General features: G+C 40.2%; 1 protein-coding gene across 2 annotated transcripts in view; it reads right to left on the bottom strand.

Moving 5' to 3' along the window:
- Positions 1-790: 790 nt before the first annotated feature.
- ACLY (ATP citrate lyase) overlaps positions 791-15,065 on the bottom strand; it is a 39,537-nt gene continuing 25,262 nt past the window's right edge. The window contains exons 11-29 of one of the 2 annotated variants that reach the window (XM_075278253.1): positions 14,873-14,990; positions 14,291-14,445; positions 13,802-13,892; positions 11,360-11,389; positions 9,006-9,147; positions 7,060-7,228; positions 6,877-6,981; positions 6,426-6,622; positions 6,165-6,246; positions 5,934-6,044; positions 5,237-5,364; positions 4,864-4,957; positions 3,903-4,057; positions 3,667-3,817; positions 3,417-3,560; positions 2,998-3,111; positions 2,174-2,256; positions 1,576-1,652; positions 791-1,199 (exon numbers count right to left, since the gene is read on the bottom strand). In XM_075278253.1, the coding sequence (XP_075134354.1) occupies positions 1,105-1,199; positions 1,576-1,652; positions 2,174-2,256; positions 2,998-3,111; positions 3,417-3,560; positions 3,667-3,817; positions 3,903-4,057; positions 4,864-4,957; positions 5,237-5,364; positions 5,934-6,044; positions 6,165-6,246; positions 6,426-6,622; positions 6,877-6,981; positions 7,060-7,228; positions 9,006-9,147; positions 11,360-11,389; positions 13,802-13,892; positions 14,291-14,445; positions 14,873-14,990 (2,241 nt within the window). In that variant the 3' untranslated portion in view covers positions 791-1,104. The remainder of the gene's footprint in view (positions 1,200-1,575; positions 1,653-2,173; positions 2,257-2,997; positions 3,112-3,416; positions 3,561-3,666; positions 3,818-3,902; positions 4,058-4,863; positions 4,958-5,236; positions 5,365-5,933; positions 6,045-6,164; positions 6,247-6,425; positions 6,623-6,876; positions 6,982-7,059; positions 7,229-9,005; positions 9,148-11,359; positions 11,390-13,801; positions 13,893-14,290; positions 14,446-14,872; positions 14,991-15,065) is intronic. The other variant, XM_075278254.1, reaches the window with a different exon arrangement.

Raw genomic sequence — 15,065 nt, 5'->3', positions numbered from 1 at the left:
CTTATAGCCAGAAGTAACTGTATAAATATATATCTGAATCCTCTGGATACTAGAATATATACTATATTATGTTACACATACACATAATCCTCTGGTGAGGTCTAAGAAAGGAGACCAACAGTAATGTGGACTAAACAGGTTATGGACTCTAGATTTTAAGGACATGTCGATCCAGGGTTTTATACTGACTAGCCAGATTGGAGTCGGGAAGGAATTTTTTTCCCCTGAAATGGAGCAATTGGCAAAAGCCTCATGGGTTTGTTTGTTTTTTTTGTCTTCCCCTGCATCAACACTGTAGGGGATTGTAGGGTTATAGTTTGGACTTGTTGGACTGTTGTCTTCATCCAACCTCGATCTACTAGGTAACTATGTAAATCGTCAGCTCGCATGCAGATAAAGCAGTTGATAAGACTGAGGGGGTAGAAGATGGACACATTGTAACTGCGGCTGGATATAGTACCTTCCTCTTGCTCCTACTGTGGCCCAGCATGGTCATGAATTTAAAAAAAAATATAAAAATTCCAATCATACCTGTGGCTTTACCTTTAAAGGTAATAGGGATTCATATGACGTGAATGTGTGACTTAATCCTTTATCCCTCCAACTTATAAGCACTACTCTGGAAGTAGCAACCAATGTAGTTGCAACGGGTTACTTATCCCAAATCATCATACAATGTGTAAAAAGTAGTAGACCGGTTCACCAAGGATTAAGCTTTTTCAGTTTATGAAAAAACAAAGTCAATGAAGGATTAAGAAAGAAAGAAAATGACACCAGAGTCATTGCCTTTTCCATTTAATAAATACAATTGTCAATACAATTTAATCTGACATGACAAATCAAAATAAAAAGATGTAACATATTAACCAGTACTGAAAACATGAGATAAAAAAAGAAAAAATAATTAAAAAACAAAAAGAAGAAAAACACGAAGTAACAAAAAGAAGAAAACACGAAGAAACCATGAAGTTAAGACGCTAAAGAGCAACATATAGTCTAGTCTTGGTTTGCATTGCTTAAGAACGCAGAACTACTGCCAAGAGCCTGCACACAGAAGCGTCCAACAACACATCAAGTATTCTAACTGGAGTGTCCTTCATATCTCTACATAGTCATGTGTTCTGGCAGAACATAGGAGATGTCATCCCATGGATGTCGATACAATCCTTGCTTCAGCCTCTTTTGGTCCAAATAATGCCCTGCAAAGAAAAATATACATTCTAATTGTAAATATATATATATATATATATATATATATATATATATATATATATATATATTATAAAAAAATTTGGAGTACAAACAACTAGTAAATGATTCTTATTAAAAAAAATGATAATAATTAACATAAAATGATAAACTAGTGGTGGCGCAGAGCTGCTTTTGGCCGTGTACCATATTTACCACTTCTGGTGCCCGGGGGCAGCTGGATTAGCTGACCAGCATTGTGTTCGTGTGTCAAACCCCCATTGATTAGATAATATGGCCTATCCTGTGGTTAGGTTATCAGCATTCATGTACTGGTAGGTCATTGGCAACTCCTTTAAAAAAAAGCAATAGGTAGCAGAATCTTACCAATAAAGCCCATGCTTCGTCCCAATACAAAGATGCCGTTCAGTGCTCCTATATCAATGTATTCATCAGCTTCTTCCCTGATGGGAAAACAAAATTTGACATTCTTAAAAAGTAATTTGGAAAATTAAAAGTTTGCACAAAAGTGTTAAATTCTACAAATTGAAAAGTTAACTTTCTAGATAGAATTTAAAACAATACAGATGTGTGATTCTATAATCATAAATGGTAAATATTCAAGGACTCTTTCTTCTATTTTTAGTTTCAAAGTAACTTTGCACCCCTACTGGCCAGGTGACTACTCAGCAAGAGCTCACTTTTACTGCAAAATTGTGTCCATGTTCTCTATAGTTACAAGTAAAATCATTTCATCCCTTTCATAAGACTAGGGCTATGGAGCGATATCTTACAATATCAAGACCATGTCTCATTGCAACATCACATCTAATGATTGTCACTGAGCTTACGCTGAAACCTCTGACATGACATAAAACAGTAATGAATGTTCTGGCATTAAGTTGTATGTAACTTTACCAACATAGACAGCAATCAAAGTTTTGTGCAGCAGAGAATTGCTTGTGACCTATGGTGCAACAATTACCTTGTGAAGGAACCACAGTTTCTCAGTAAATCCACAAAAGCAACACCAATTAGTCCATCCACATTCAGAATGAGATTAGGTTTCTACAGGTGGGGAAAAAAAGAAAAAAAAAAGTTTGATTTAAAGGGGTTGTCCCATTCTCAAGGATCCTATCTATACTGGCAGCTTATGTAAATTGAAGACTTTTCCTAAATATATTGCTTTAGAAATGCTGCTTTGTTTGCCTACTTTGTGAACTTAATCCTCCCATTTTTACACAGCGTTATCATAACCACGGACCTGTAAGATCGGACAAGTGACGTCACTCCCTCCTCTGGGGTAGGACAATCCGTTCAGATAATTGCAGTTTGCTGATAAAGAAAGCCTGTTATCTCTCTATGTAAACACAGTGATAACACAGAGTTCTTCTCTACAAGCATCTGCGTATTATCTGATCTGTATAAATATTGTGATACCTCAGTGTCCATTCTGCAAGAGTGGGGGGTGGGGGAGAGAGAAATACAGGAAGTAAGAAGAAGAGACAACAGGCAAACTGCTGAAACACTGAGATGGGAAAAAAAATTGTTGCCTCTCTAAAAGTTGTATTCTATAGGTTCTTTTCAGCTTTTGCAGCAATTTTTTAATTTATTTACTGAACACAGGACTGGATCGGAAAGGGAGCAGAGATAAAATAAAAGACACCCACCAGTGCTTATGGCAAAATGAGACCCAAACTGAATCTTATAACACAGAGCACTTCCCATTGCATAACAAGTGCACAGTTGCTATGTCATCTGTAAGAGTTTTACTAGGTCAGGTATGTTGTTTGCCACATTTTGACCAACCTTTGAAGTTGTGATCTTTTCCACTTCCAAAGCATAGTCTAACAAGGGAGTAGCAGGGAAGTGTTGCTTGACATAGTCTTTTAGGATCTGTACTCGCATGTCTGGATTGTTAATCTAAAAAAAAAAAAAACACAAAGCAAAAATGGAAAATGTCTGATCAGGAACAAATATTGGCTGTAATGTTATAGATTTTTTTTTCTTTTACAGGTGAAACATGTTAATTAGACACACACACACCACTGCAAAAAAGATACATGTGGTTTTTATGCCCTCTTTATCAATACTTTGATTGATCACTTAGATAACAGATGAACATGAGAGCCAGCAGCCATATATACCAAATTATACTGAAGGCACTACCTTTCTTAAAAAAAATTTTTTAAAAAAAGTTGAGGATACTCAATACATGGCAAACTTACAGATTTAACTCTGTGACCGATACCCATAATAAGTTTTCCCTCCTTCTTCATCTTGTTTACAAACTCCATTGGGATGAGACCACTGTCAAAAGCTTTGCTGAACATTTTGGCGGCAGCATCAAGGGCACCACCAAACCTATCTCCCTGTAAGAAAGAAAAAAAAAAAAAGAAAAGAAAAATGCAGTGTACATTGCATGAATAAGTTTGCCATCCATCAATAAGCTTTACTAAAGTTTCATCATGAACTTACAATGGTGAGTAGACCAGAAGTAAGACTGGAGATGAGATCTTTTCCGGCCCTGGCACAAACTATAGTGTTATGAGCTCCAGAGACAGCAGGTCCGTGGTCGGCTGTTACCATCAGACACATTTCAATAAAGTGGGAGGCATACTTGGGTACCCTAAATGAAGAAATGGTTAGGAAAATTATGTTTACAAGGTTTAAGAATATGCAGCCACCATCACACAAAACATTCCTTCTCTTACCGTCTTTGGAACCAGAGAAGTCCCAACACTCCACCAATCCCAATGTCCTCCTTGAAAACATCTGTTATGGGCATCCCTGCATAAATGAGTTCTTGCCCTCTCTCATCACAAATACTGGTCATGAAGGAGGCAGGTTTTCTGATTAATCCTAGCTCCTGAAGAGAAAAAAACCCAAAAAATTACAGAATGTGAAAAGTCAATATATGATATAGATATTCATGAAGAGGACCTTCACTACCGTCAGCAAGTCCTACTCATTGCACCATTCAATAAGCACCACTACACGGATTCCAGTGCAGTTAGAATTTTTTTTTCTCTAGATCTGATCACTCACAAGCAATAATTTGTTTGTAGAGAACATTATTGTTCTGAAACTGTCAAGTGGGTGGTCCTAGGCTGGAACAGAAAGACAGGGACCACCCACCTGACAGCAAAGAGTATAACTGTGGTGAAATTGATCACAAAGATGGTTCGAGAACAGTGGGAGCTGGGGAAAAATTTCCAGCTGTGCTAGAATCAGTTCCTATCAAAGGATGCAGAGAGATGGAGGTGGTGAAAGGTGCTCCTTAAAGGGTTATCACTAGATATGCCATAACTTTCTGACTGATGAGACCTGACTGCAGGTACAATGGATATGGAGATTGAAGTGGTCACAGCCAGCGCTGCTTCAAACATTTAACTTACACAGCAGCTTCCAGCTACCAGCTGTGACAAACTGGAGCATAGCTTCTGTTCAAAGGAATAGGGACATGATGCAGCTCCATGCCCAGATAGAGTTCATGGGCACCACGGACAGAGAAAGCTGAAGAGGACATTGCACTAAAACATTTGGACCGTCACCAAAAAGAAAGTTATGGCATATCTTAGTGATGCTAAAAATGTAAAGAGAGGTAAATTTCAGCATATAGATGCAAAGTAATTGTTAACATAGATATATAATGCTCTAATGAAGGGCACCTACCCTTGCCCATGAGTAGTCCATTGGAACTGTAGGAGGTGGAACCTCTTCTGCTGGCACGATTTCTCCCTTTCCAACCAGATCTTCATACACAGATCTTAATAAAGAACAGAAAAATTCATTCATGATGGTCATGTACAATACACCAGTTAAGGTACTATAAAGCACTACATGTGGGTATCTGATATAAACAGAATGAGAAAAACTTATTACTTTTCAACTTGCCAGTTTTCCAGCGTGACAAAGCAGTCCCTACCCACAAAGAGGCCAGAGATTTCCTTTGCCACATTGCATAGATAATGGCATACATAGAACATGTACTGAAAAGTATAAACGTAGCTTTAGTTGAAGAGCTTGTATTTGTTGCGGCACTTACTGAATGACATCACCCAGCTCATCAAAGCTACGTGGCACAAACACTCCCGCTTCTTTCAAAGCCTGGTTTTTGGCAACTGCGGTTTCTGAGGCCTGGTTAGCACATGCTCCAGCATGCCCAAACTGCACCTGTAAGTCAGATACAAGGGTTGGGAACAGTTCAGTATTGACTAATCTCTATTTACTCACCACAGAGAGAACAAAAGGAAAAGTGCAATAAAAAAAAACCTGAAACAATTTTAAAAAAGTGCACACACAGCAAATGCAAACAAATTAACTATTTTCCTGCCAAATCATTCTTTTAGATTCATTTGCCCAAATTTAGATTGATGACAATGTGTAACTGAAATATATCAGTTTATTATAGCATAATGAGCTAAAAACAGGTACATGATGGGAAATTTACTGAACAAGCCGCTCCAGAATTCTGGCGTAGTCTGTGTAACAAGCCTCATGTCACATCTATCAAGTGTGATACACACATTTATGACTACTTTGTGACACTGTGCTAAAAATATGCACCAAAATTTGGCCACATTTTTTGTTGTAGTCTAAGCCAACTGAAATAGAAATAAAGACTTCAGACACTCTGATAAATCTGGTGTAACTTAAGACTGCTTATGTCTTAAACTGCACTGTCTGAAGTTTAGACAGCATTAGAAAATCTGCCACATTGTATATTAAAAAAACATAAATACCTCAGATGAGAACATGGTTGCACAAGTTCCTATACACCAGCACACAATGGGTTTGGTAAGTCGTCCTTCTTTGACACCACGACAGATTTTATATTCCTCTGTGCCACCAATCTGAAACAAACAAAACAACCCGCTATGTCTTATTGCCATTATTAGACTATGTGTAGATTACAAACTTTGGCCAAACAAAAACGAAGAATATGGCATAAGCATAAATTTACAGATTCGCACCTCTCCAAGGACCACAATCATTTTAACTCCTTCAGTGTCTTGATAGCGAAGCACATGGTCCATAAAGGTGGAGCCAGGATACCTAGTAGCAAAGAAATACAGTTACAGTTTTTACACATATTGAAAAAAACCAAAACACAAAACAGGTTTGTTTTTTTTTGGTTTTTTTACATTTATCCACACCATTTTTGCAATAAAGCAGCCTCTACAAATCGCCATATACCATGTTCCTAATACCTAAAGTAGTCCAAAGGGTCTTACCGGTCACCACCAATGGCCACACCTTCATAAACGCCATCTGTGGTCCTAGAGATGATGTTGTTAAGCTCATTAGACATGCCGCCAGAGCGAGATACGTAAGCAACGCTTCCAGGACGATAAAGTTTAGAGGCCAGGATGTTATCCAGCATTCCTCCAGTGTTCCCAATCTTGAAACAACCAGGTTTAATGCCACCAACCTAAAGACAATAACATTATGTGCGATGACTCATGGTAAAAGCTAAACAATTATTCACAACTATCTTTTAACATAGGTTCACAATATATGTTTTTAGAGGACAGTACAACATAATGACAGCTGCAGTAAAGTCTCATGGAATAGCAAGAAATAAACTCAGTGTTGGGCATCTTAGTAACGACATGTGATCTATTTAGATGGTCATCTTCTGACAACCTGTATGCGTCTGAAGTTCATACTATACAGAGTACTTACAGTTGCAGGTCCAATAATTGTGACCCCTTTTTCATCAGCCATCTTGATAAGCCTCCTGGTTAAAGCCTCTGGGATTCCTTCAGCAATTATGGCAATAGTGCGGATCTGTTAACAAGAGAAAAGAACATTAAGCAAACAATTTACCATAAACTGTAATAAAAAAAAAAATGAAATAACAGTAACCTGAGGGAAATTCATGGTCTCCATGGAACTGTCATAAGCAGACCGTAGAGAGGCAAAGTTGATAAGAACGTCTACTTCCGGATGCTTTCTCATGGCATCGGCCATATTCTTAAAAACTGGGATGAGTATTTCTTTGTGACCCCAGTAGAACTTTTGCTTATGATCCCCACTGGTAAGAAAGTAAAAATCCAAATAAAATTATTAATTAAAATTACCATCCGTAACTACAGTCCAAAATACATTTGTTATCCTGATCTTAATCTATTCCATTTGGCGTTAGATATGCCAGGAGCATCTTGGAGTGGTGCCAGAAACTGAAATCCATACCAGCTAGGGCCTGGCACAGATTACAGCACTTATTATTTGTCCCTGAAAACTGAGACAAATAATATAAAATTTGTTGGGCTATGAAGCCTTGCCCATTCACCTTTTAAGGGTATGTTTACACGCGGAAACCAAATTCCGCCGTGTGAACTCTTCGCTCGGCTAGCCGTGACGGGATGCTGATGCAGTGCACCAGCATTCAGTCGCAGCATTCCGCTCCTGATTAGGCCCGAATGAAGAGCCTAACCAAGAGGGAGTCTCTGGCACAATTTCTGGCACAGTCTGCGCTTCTAATTCTTTTTCTAGCACTTGATACCAGCAGGGAATTGAAACTTGTATACAATATATGATAAATCCCCCCCATATAATCTGGATACAATCTTAGTCTGTAAAAACAGCAATACATTCTACATTATATATGAATTTTTTCCAATGTAGTCATTTAGTTTAAAACTGAATGGAAATATAAATGGAGTAGAACAGCGGTTCTCAACCTGTGGGTCGCGACCCCGGCGGGGGTCGAACAACCAAAACACAGGGGTCGCCTAAAGCATACCTCCCAACCATCCCGGTCGGTGGGAGGTACGTCCCGGTTTCAACTGATCAGCGCCCGGAGGACGCCGATGAGTTGAACACACAGGCGATTAAAGCAGGAGCTGTCACACCTAGCTCCTGCTTTAACGCTGTGCTGCGGCTTCTGTATGTGTAGCCGCGATGTGAGGAAGTCACATCGCGCCTACAACTATATAAGTGAGCGAGACTGCGGAGAGAGGAGCAGCGGAGGAGCGTTGGAAGGAGAGTATAAGTGGGTTTATTTGTTTTTAACATTAAGGTGGAACATAATGAAGGGGCAGATGAAGGGGGGGGGGTACAGTATGACACTGGGTAAAGAGATGGAGGGACATGAAACTGTGGACAGATGAAGGGGGAGGGACGGCATGACACTGGGGGCAGAGATGGGGGAACATGAAACTGGGGAACAGATGGGGACATGAAACTGGGGGAAGAGATGGGGGAACATGAAACTGGGGGAACTTGAAACTGTGGGCAGATGAAGGGGGGGACGGCATGACACTGGAGGCAGAGATGGAGGGACATGAAGCTCTGGGCAGAGATGGGGGAACATGAAACTGGGGAAGAGATGGGGGGACATGAAACTGGGGGCAGATGAAGGGGTTAAATGAAACTGGGAGAGAGATGGCGAGGGGACATATAATGTACAGTTGACTGTAGGAGGATTATACTGTGTGGGAGCACATGGAAAATGAATGACAATAGGCGGAGTCAACATAAAAGTGGGTGGAGCTAAATTCACCTTGGCGCGCTGTGCGCACCGCATATTTTGTCCCTCTTTCTAATCTTCAAAAATGGGAGGTATGCCTAAAGCCATCAGAAAATACATATTTCCGATGGCTTTAGCTACTGAGAAGCTGCACTACTTTCTGCAGCAGCGCTATTCAGCTGGAACGCACGCCGTTATGGACGCGTGTTCCAAACTGAATGGGGTCACCGCAACATGAGGAACTGTATTGCGGGGTCACGGCATTAGAAAGGTTGAGAACCACTGGACTAGAAGGTCTTTTCAGCATACAGATATTTAGCACAGAGGGTCCAAGACTTACGTGAAAGGATAAACCATTGCTGCAACTGATGGTTCAGATCGTGAACATACATAGTCAAAATCCAGCATGCCTTGAACAGCCCGGGTCTGCATGCCCCACACAATAGCTTTGGTATGCCGACTAAACAGAGTGGTAGCCTTAGCTGGAATGGGAAAAAAATAAAAACACATGGAGAAGAGTTAGCATGGACCACAGAAAGTGAAATGATGGCAACAATGGACACAGCAATGAATTCAAGCAGAGAGGTGGCATAGGACAAGGAGCACACACTGAACCCTAGCACCTAAAAAGAGGACACCTTCACATCTATGGAGCCTTAAGGTGGCCATACACAATAGACAAAAGGCTGATGTTTAGAGGTTTGTGCTTCTAATGTTTAATCGCCTAAAGACCATATCAGACATGGAAGTTCAATGACAGAGGGGCAAACAATGAATGATCTTTCTGGGACAAAAGATGTTCCGTCTGAATGAAAGACCTTTCATCGGACAACTTCTTTACAAGTAAGAGTTTGTCACTGGTTGGCCAAAATGAGTTTTCAATTTTTAGAATTGCCCAAATGTTCATTATGGTTAAAATTGTCCATTTTCATCAACTTCAGTCTAATGTGTACGGGCACCTTCAGATGTACAATAACCTTCTCCCTCCATTGTTTTAGTAATGCTCAGCTTTTCACTTCATTCATAATATGACTTGCATGTTATTGATTTCAATATGGAAACAATATTTAGCCAATTACCAGCTCTGCAGAAAATCAAGACCCTTTATCAAGGTCTCAAATGCATTAAAATCTCCTTTCTAAACTGTGAATAGGAAACATATCTGCAAATCATATTATTCAGGTGGGAATACAGTATATACAAAGTTGGAAATAAGCCACAAGATGACTGGCCCATAGGTCCCAGAGCTTTGAGTTGCTTTATTCATAGATCCTCAGTGAACCTACATATGAGTCAGTGACGACGACAACAATGATCAAAGCAAACAAGTCAAGCAAAACGTGTAAAGTGCTAAAATCACTCTGAGTGTCATAGTTGTCACTCGGGAGCTTCACGTTGCGATCATGACGCATCTAGCCATGTCTATGATTAATAAATCTCACTTTTTCATAAACAAAATTGTGATCATCAATAAACGCTGACAACCACTAAATTCCTAACACCAAGCCCTTACTCATCCAAGCAGATTTCTACACTATAATGTGTTATTATTGATGAGGGTTCATTAGGATAGGTCATTAATATCAGCACCCTGACTGATCAGCTGACTAAAGAAGCTGCAGCACACAAGAATCAGGTACAGTTTTGTACAGCAGCTCAGTCTCATTCATGTGAATGGGATTCAGTTGCAATGACCATGCACAGCGACTTCACAATGCACAGAGCTATGGCTGGCTCCTGTGTGCTGCAGCTTCTTCCAGTACCTAATTGGAGGGGGTGAAAATGTCAACCCCCCCAACAATTTTTTTTTTTTTTTTTTTTTTTTTTTTAACTATGTAAGGGCCCCCCATGCATATGAGTGTGCTAATCATATTTTTCACTGCTAACACACTGTCCCATTCATTTTTATGGCCCCATACACACAACCGTGTATTTTTACGGTCCTGTGTATGGGGCCATGAGCCCAGGGCAAAATACTCAGGACAAGCACTATTCCTGTCCCGTTTTTGCAGCCCGTGCTCACGGACATCAGTGAATGAAGTGGTGTAAGCATGGGCAGCACACAGATATCACCCATGTGTCGTCCATGCCATTTAATTGCAGCATGGCTGTATACACACAGTCGCGCACACATAACCTAAAAATGGATGACCTTTCACTGGTATCTACTCAAGTATATCTGTTAAATGGACCTGCTAAACATATAAGAACATGACGGACAAAAGCTCCATTAAAGCACGGTCACATCCAAGCAACAGCCAGTTATCAAGTCAACAATATACAAATACAGATAACCACAGACAAAGGTTCCAAATGGAGAAAGTCATGCCAATGGATTGACCTAGAATGTAGCTTTAAAGCATGTAAACTCACACAGTGTAAGCAGATGCGGTTATATTTTGCCTATTTATGTACACATCAACCTAAACCATAAAATCATCAAAATAAAAGCAATGTATGCATGAACTACCTAACGGATGTACTGTAGAATCAGGTCTGTTGGAAGGAGCAATGAAATGCACTACATTCATCTACACACCAACAATGGTTCACCTTGGTTTCGAGCCATGTTTTGCAAAAAAAAAGGAACAGATGAGAGGGGAAGGGCAGCAGAATACACACACTAGATTGTAAGACCACACTGCAGACTGAGACAGAGTACAGCCAACACCCAGCTCTCAGCCGCTAGCCTACCTTTAGTTGGTCCATGTACAGCCGCTGTATCTGTTAAAATGAGAATGTTTAGGGTGCATACCCATAATGGCTGCCTTAAGAGACTGTTGTATGAAGGCCATTCTATACATTCACCAATACTGGTATTACTACCTTCATTGTTTATACTATGGGTCATCCACAAACTAGAACCATACTGTATTTCTAATACAATAACAGCAGGCTCTACAACTTTTTCATATACTTTGCACTTCATTCTTTCCATCTGCAACATTTCTATTTGCAGTCACTAAATAGGTTATTCAACATCTGTACAGAGGACCGATTTGTTAAGAGTATCATCTCTCAACGAGTAACATCTCAACATGATCCTGAAAATGTCAAGTAGCTGAATCACAAAGTATGTTAGAAAATTGCAGAACTAATTTATCAGGCAATAATAATGTTTTATTTAAAAACTATTTCTTAAAACTTCCCATATTCAATAATGTCCATATTAAAGAGGACCTTTCACCACCCCCACCAAGTCAAGTTCTTAGCATCTGTAAATAGGTACTGCTTCACTGATTCCAGCGTAGTTGGAATTTATTCTCTAGCCCCTGCCATTCACAAGCAACAAGTGCAGTTATTTTTTGTGCCTGATGTGCTATTTAAGCTTTGCAATTTTAGAAGGCGGGCAGGGGGCATGACTTTGGCAGTCTCTGATTGGAGTTCTGTGTCAAGAGCTCAGAACCACACCCCTCGTCTGCTCCTGCCTTACACTGCCCACCTGACAGTATAGAGCCTAAATAGCATATGAGGCACCAAAATTAACAGAACTGATTGCTCAGGAGTGGTGGAGACTACAGAAACAATTTCAACTGTTCTAAAATCAGTGTAGCATCTATAAAGAGCTAGACTTGTTGGAGTTGGTGAAAGGGGCTCTTTAAAAAGAGTTGTGTGGACAAAGATAGGCCTGGGTGGCCAAACAGCTAATCTGTGCATGAATTAAAAGTGGATTTTCTTGCCAGCCAGACTGCAGAAAAACAGTAAGTCCACTATGCCACAAACTGCCCCTACAGCAGAATATAAGTGGTTTAGAAGAGATTTTGATGGTGGTAGAAGCTAGAGATGAGCGAACACTATTCGAAACAGCCATTTCAAATAGCACGCTCCCATAGAAATGAATGGAAGCAGACGGCACGCAGACTTTGCCGGCGGCCGGCCGCTTAACCCCCCCGCATGCCGGCTACGTCCATTCATTTCTATGGGAGCGTGCTATTCGAAACGGCTGTTTCGAATAGTGCTCGCTCATCTCTAGTAAACGCCCTTTAAAATAATGAAACCCACTAAACATGGCTTATAAATAACCCATTAATGTATTCGAGAATGTATCGCAGCATACGATTACTGTTATACACTAAGGGCCCGTTCACATGGGGCAAGAGGGGGCAGATTTTGGCGCTGAATCCACGTCAGAATCCGCCCCCCTACAATAGAGGTTAATGTAGACCGCTAGCTTACTTTTTTCCGTGAGCGGCATGTTCCTGCTCACGGAAAAAAGAAGCGAGCTGCCCTTTCTTCAGGTGGATTCTGCTGCTGATTCAGCCCCTAGCGTCTGCCATTCATTTGGGCCTACTCCCGAGCGGGAAGCCGCGACTGTCTAAAGCCGCGACTGGCGCATTTCGGCCCTATTCTGACGCGGCTTCCCACATCAGAATATGCCATTCCGTGCCCCGTGTGAACAGGGCCTAAACCATCAGGAATGCTCCATCCCCTGCTCATTGAATACTCTGGGCAGCATCTCTTATGTACATAAGTGTGCAAGTCTTAGAAAGGAGAATTAGAACCTCCTCTTTATCTAGGAGCATTTAAAGGGGTACTAATGTATTAATACTCCCTCTTAAAGTGCCTATTAAAAATGCACTAATGCTAAAGGTCTACATTGCTTTTGAGAACTAAAACTTTGTATAACTCTCTCCATAAAGAGAGATCTCATACAGGCAAAAAAAAAAAAAAACCTAAGGAGAAAATTTGTGCTAGACCAAGTTTCCTTGTTTATAATTCTAGCACAGAGAGTTGGACAGATGTGATCTCTGACCTCCAGTACTTCATTACCTCATAAACTAAAAATCTGTATCTACACCGGAAGTACATGCTGTGACGTACAGTACCAGCATAGTGTGTGAAGCTTTACCAAATCTCATCCACATGTTGCTACTAAAATCAGCAGCATATGAATTTATGCTGCAGATTTACCCCAGAGCTTTATTCCTTGCAGTGGCTAGTCTTGCCAGAATCCTCCGGTACAAATCTAACTTCACACAGCTTTTGTGGCAACAGTTTTCAGAAGAGCTACAACTGAATTTCCAACACCGAAATTCAGGAGCAGAGTCACCCTGTGTAGACTCTTATTGTATGCCACATGTATGGGATGAGACATAGATAAATGTTGATAAAAAAAATTTTAAAAAAAGTTATTACCATTGGGTATAGTCGGCTTGGACTTTTTTGCTGGAGTGATCTCATCCTGGCGGGATTCTGAGAAGGATGCAGTTCTGCTGGGTGCAGGAGTCTGAAAAATAAATCAATCACATTATATCAGCAATAAAAAAGCATTACACAATATCCATTGAAGTTAGTGGGTCATCATTGTAATGGCACTGCAGGAAGCCGAAAATGTAGTGCTAAGATATTTTAGCAAGGTTTCCAGCAAGGGAACACTTTGTGATCACCTTAACGTCAAAGTACAAGTAAGAATTGCCCAAAACGGAAAGACTCAATATAATAAAAAATAGCCAATTTATTACATATAAACTAACTTTCTAACTAATTTGTATTAAAAACATTCCGAATCCTTTATAACTGCCGATGTAAATCTTGAAACCATAGCTCAACTCCTACTACCAGTTTCATCTACCTTCCCATGTCTTTACGTTATAAGATTTACAGTTTAGGAAACTTCTGACTTACTGAGGAGCTTCCACTCGCATTCAGCAGGAAATTGGCAGTGTGGGCTGCAGTAGGAGGCTGATTTGGAATTGGTCTGTGGCCCAGAGCCATGCCCACAATGGCGGTCATGTGAGTTTCAGTACCAAACACATGAATTGGAATTCCAGTGGTTTTACCTAAGAAAACAGGACAAGAAGAGACATATACTTTTGTCACTTTATTGCAATAAAAAATATATTATTCTCCCATTTGTGTTCGATTATCCTTGTACAGTCAATTACATTTTTGATTCCCTGTTCATGAGATAATGCATATAAATAATTGCTTGGTTAAAGGGGTTTTCCAAGGTTAGAAAGTTAAGTCTGCTGTCTACAGGTTGAATGTAGTATTGCAATCCTGCCACATTCACCAGAGTGCAGCTGAAGCGTAGTACCACATACAACCCCACAGACTAATGTGGCACTCTTTTTAGAAGAAAGCAGAAATGTTTTTCTAATCCTGGTAAACCTCTTGAAGTAATAATCAAAAATAAGCATTGTAGTAAACTCAACAAATAAGTGTGCCAAGCCAATATCCCAGAAATTCTTTTATTCCACTACTCACCAACTTCACCCATCACTCGAAGTCCCTCTTGATAATTTGGTCCACCTCGTCTTACAAATATTGTAACCTCATGTTCCTTCAATGGTCCCTGAAAGTCTTTAATAGCTCGAACAATACCCTAAAGCAAAAACACACAAGTGTGAAGCCTTATTCAGATCAAGCCAGTAGGGTCTCTGCTGTAGTTGTATGAAAA

Source organism: Leptodactylus fuscus, chromosome 6 (genome assembly GCF_031893055.1).
Source record: "Leptodactylus fuscus isolate aLepFus1 chromosome 6, aLepFus1.hap2, whole genome shotgun sequence".
NCBI classification, from domain to species: domain Eukaryota; kingdom Metazoa; phylum Chordata; class Amphibia; order Anura; family Leptodactylidae; genus Leptodactylus; species Leptodactylus fuscus.
Note: the sequence above shows the minus strand (reverse complement) of the source record. Positions and strands in the feature narration are given on the sequence as shown.